This window comes from Grammomys surdaster, unplaced genomic scaffold, assembly GCF_004785775.1.
Source record: "Grammomys surdaster isolate TR1022 unplaced genomic scaffold, NIH_TR_1.0 99, whole genome shotgun sequence".
In the NCBI taxonomy this organism is placed as follows: domain Eukaryota; kingdom Metazoa; phylum Chordata; class Mammalia; order Rodentia; family Muridae; genus Grammomys; species Grammomys surdaster.
The window spans coordinates 6,263,727-6,267,194 of record NW_021604578.1 but is presented as its reverse complement, the minus strand read 5'-3'; the positions used below and the strand labels follow the sequence as shown (position 1 = coordinate 6,267,194).

Genomic DNA, 3,468 nt, shown 5'->3' with positions numbered 1-3,468 from the left:
TGACTTGATGTGCCAGGGTAGGTTAGTACAGAGGGGGCCCTCCCCCTTTTCAGAGGAGAGGATGGGGGAGGGGCTATGTGAGTGAGGTGGGGACTGGGAGGAGGGGGAGCTACGATCCGGATATAAAGTGAATAGATTAATTAGTGTGTGTGGGGGGGTTGGAATTTCAAGATTTCTCATCGATTTTACTTGACTCGCGAGGCAAGTAATATCCTTTTACAGACGACGAAATAGCGACCAAATAACATCTTGCTGGACATGATCGCTAAATAGAAACATTCGGCCCCTACTAGTGATGTACTTTGTGCTATTTCTAGCTGGGGCAGTAGACAGAGAGTTCCTGGGTCCTTCCTCCTCACCCAGAAAACTCTTCTAGGAAGAGGTCTAATATGTGACCCCTTCTCTGTGGATTCGGTTGATCACCCCCATAACGTTACCCATCAACAGCCTGAGAGAACCAGAAGCCAGGCACTTGCAAGTTGAAAAGACTCCTCAGGTGATTCCCAGCAATCCCGTGTCACACAGGTGCTGCAATTTAAACGGGGAGAACAAGGCTCCTTCAGAATTACGAAAAATAGAAACAGAGGCGAGAATCTGAAATCCAGCCCTTTCTCCTCACCTGCTTCTCGGGCAAGTTTCTAGGGGGCAGGATTTGCACGTGGACCACAAACATTTCCATCTTTCTTTGGAATAAGTTAGAACGGCCACGTGTGCAGATCTCACAGCGCCTTCGCATCTCGTCCATTGGAATGCTTCTGCAAAGTTCTGGCTGAGGGTATCTAGGTTTTCTTGCCTCTGGGACAATGATTACAGAGGCAGTCAGCTATAGACGCCCTTTGTGCCCCTAGGTCCCTTCTCCTAAGGTGTTACAGTCTCTCCTGAGGATTCAGGGTAGAGAAGGACTCCAGCTTGGATCAGGACCGGAGTTTGGAGTAAACCAGTTGAGAATGGAAAGGGTGTCACATTCTCTCTCTCTCTCTCTCTCTCTCTCTCTCTCTCTCTCTCTCTCTCTCTCTCTCTCGTTCCTGCACCCCTCCCCCAACTCTTCATTCCCCTCCATCCTCCCCAGGGCGCAGAGAATAACCTAGAAAGGCAGAGGGTTAGAAGCTAATGACCCAAAGCAGAACATGCTGTGAGCAATTCCACAGAAATGCCACCTGTGACATTAAATCCTTAACCAACTGCAACCTCGGCGTGTTTGGCTTGAGATGAAAAGGGCAGGACAGAGTATCCAGAGGGCAATGGACTTGTGCGACGGTCATTTGAGGCAGTGTCCTACGTTATTGGATCACAAATACCTGTCTGACTGGACGGGCTCCCACAGACGCTAGTAGCGTGCCAAAGCTCTGCTCCCCTAGGCCAGCGGGATGAAATAAAATATTCGCAATGAATTCCCAGTCCTTTTCTGGATCACTGAAGAAAACCTAGCCTGATTTTGGGCCGAAGCTCAGAGGCGGACCTACCTGGATGAAGATTGACATAAAAGATGATCACACCAGGCCAGACAGTCTAATCAAGGTTCAGGTTCCCCGAAGCAACCTTTCTCTTTTTCTGGGGGTTTGGGGGGGGGGGCGCAACTGAAGCGCTCGGCCCGCCCACGGCTCACCTGGGTGGCCAGTGGTCTTCTAGCTCTTCCACTGAGCGCGCGCAGCTGGCGCCAGGACCCGGGCTGCGGTTGCCAGGGTGACGACAGCCGCGCGGAGCCCGCAGCAGAAGGCGGGTGCGAGGCGGGAGTTGCAACGCCTCCTCCCCCTGCGCCATCTCGGGGAAGGGGGGCACGCGTTGCTCGCACGCGAGGGGAGTGGCTCTGCCTCGGGGAAAGCGCGGCCCGTGGGCGGCTCAGGGCTCAGCCAGTGAGAGGCCGGGGGAGTGGTGGAGGGAAGGCACAGGCCGGGTACTTAGAGCTGCGCCAGCTGCGGGACCCGAGCTTCCTCGCAGCCCTCGCGCCGACGCTCCGGGCGTTGTGGGACGCTAGGGCGGCTACCCGATTGTAACATGGTGACCCCTTGCCCTGACAGCCCAGCCAGTCCCGCCGCGGGAGCCGGGAGCGGGGACAGCCATCAGAACCTCCGCGCCCCAGTCAAGAAGAGCAGACGCCCGCGCCTCCGGAGGAAGGAGCCGCTGCGGCCGCTGAACGCGTGTTCGCTCCCGGGAGACTCGGGCGTCTGTGACCTTTTCGAGTCCCCTTGCTCTAGCTCTGACGGCGCCGACAGCCCCGCAGTGTCTGCGGCGCGGGACTGCAGCTCCCTACACAGCCCGGCCCTGCCCTTGACGGCGCTAGATCTCCAGACCTTCCGAGAATACGGCCAGAGCTGCTACGACTTCCGAAAGGCTCAGGAGAGCCTCTTCCACCCGCGGGAGTCGCTGGCGCGCCAGCCACAAGTGAGGCACTGGCAAGAGCTAGCCTCTTGCAGGCTAGCTCGCTCTCTCCCTGGCTGCTGGCTGCCTTTCCGCCGCGCCCTCCCCAGTCTAGTCATTGCAGCCCATTATCTGCCATCCGTAGGAGCAAATGGGACCTTCGAGGATTGGGCCACTGACCTATTTAGATGGAGAAAAGTTGGGAGTGGGGAGGTGAATATCGGAAGTCTGTTAGTTATTGGGGGTGGGTAGAGGAGTTTTATTACAATGCAGTTCGACAGGTTCTAGGTTAGATCTCGAACTTCTAAATTTGTTTACACATCTGTTTTTTTTAAAAAACAAAAAACAAAAGTGCCCCCTCCCAACCCTTATATTCCCTTTGACTTGCTGAGAGGTTTTAGACCGAGTAATGTGTCTAATGCACCGTGCAGAGTACCAGGCGCGAGCCCAAACGTTCCCAGGCGTTCCGGAACGCCTGGTCTAAGCCAGGCGCGTATCCCGACGTGTTTCCTAGTTTTCAGTCATTTAGCGTTTTCCTCTTTACCTCTATTGGGGAAACTCTCTGAATTGGCTTGGTCAGGTGCTTCAGCGCATCCCTCTGCCTCTCTGCCAGGTGACTGCCGAATCCCGCTGTAAGCTGCTCAGCTGGCTCCTGCAAGTCCACCGCCAGTTCGGCCTTTCTTTCGAGTCACTGTGCCTGACCGTAAATACTCTGGACCGTTTCCTCCTCACGACCCCTGTAGCTGCAGACTGCTTCCAGCTGCTCGGGGTCACCTGTCTGCTCATCGCTTGCAAGCAGGTACTTCCACTAGGCGAAAGGGGTAGGATGTGTTTGTAGCCAGTCTCTTTTTCCACGGCTTAGGGATGGGTGGCTTGACTTCTCTAGGCAGATGCGCGAAGATCTTTACATGCCATAGCCCTGACTTCCTAAGTTTTTCCACTCACAGAAACAATCCTTTCAGACTACGAAGAGATAGGCTGTAGCTGGCCGCCCACCCAAAGCTTTGTGGTCCTTGTCTCTGGAAAAGATGCTTTTAAAATCAATCTCTCTCTCTCTCTCTCTCTCTCTCTCTCTCTCTCTCTCTCTCTCTCTCTCACACACACACACAC

The 3,468-nt window shown here is 54.9% G+C and overlaps 1 protein-coding gene across 1 annotated transcript in view; it reads left to right on the top strand.

The window, feature by feature from the left end:
• The first annotated feature begins 1,904 nt into the window (after nt 1-1,904).
• Nucleotides 1,905-3,468, top strand: part of Ccno (cyclin O) — a 3,091-nt gene continuing 1,527 nt past the window's right edge. Inside the window, exons 1-2 of the mRNA XM_028784442.1 lie at nt 1,905-2,382; nt 2,972-3,157. Coding sequence (XP_028640275.1) covers nt 1,996-2,382; nt 2,972-3,157 — 573 coding nt within the window. The 5' untranslated portion in view covers nt 1,905-1,995. The remainder of the gene's footprint in view (nt 2,383-2,971; nt 3,158-3,468) is intronic.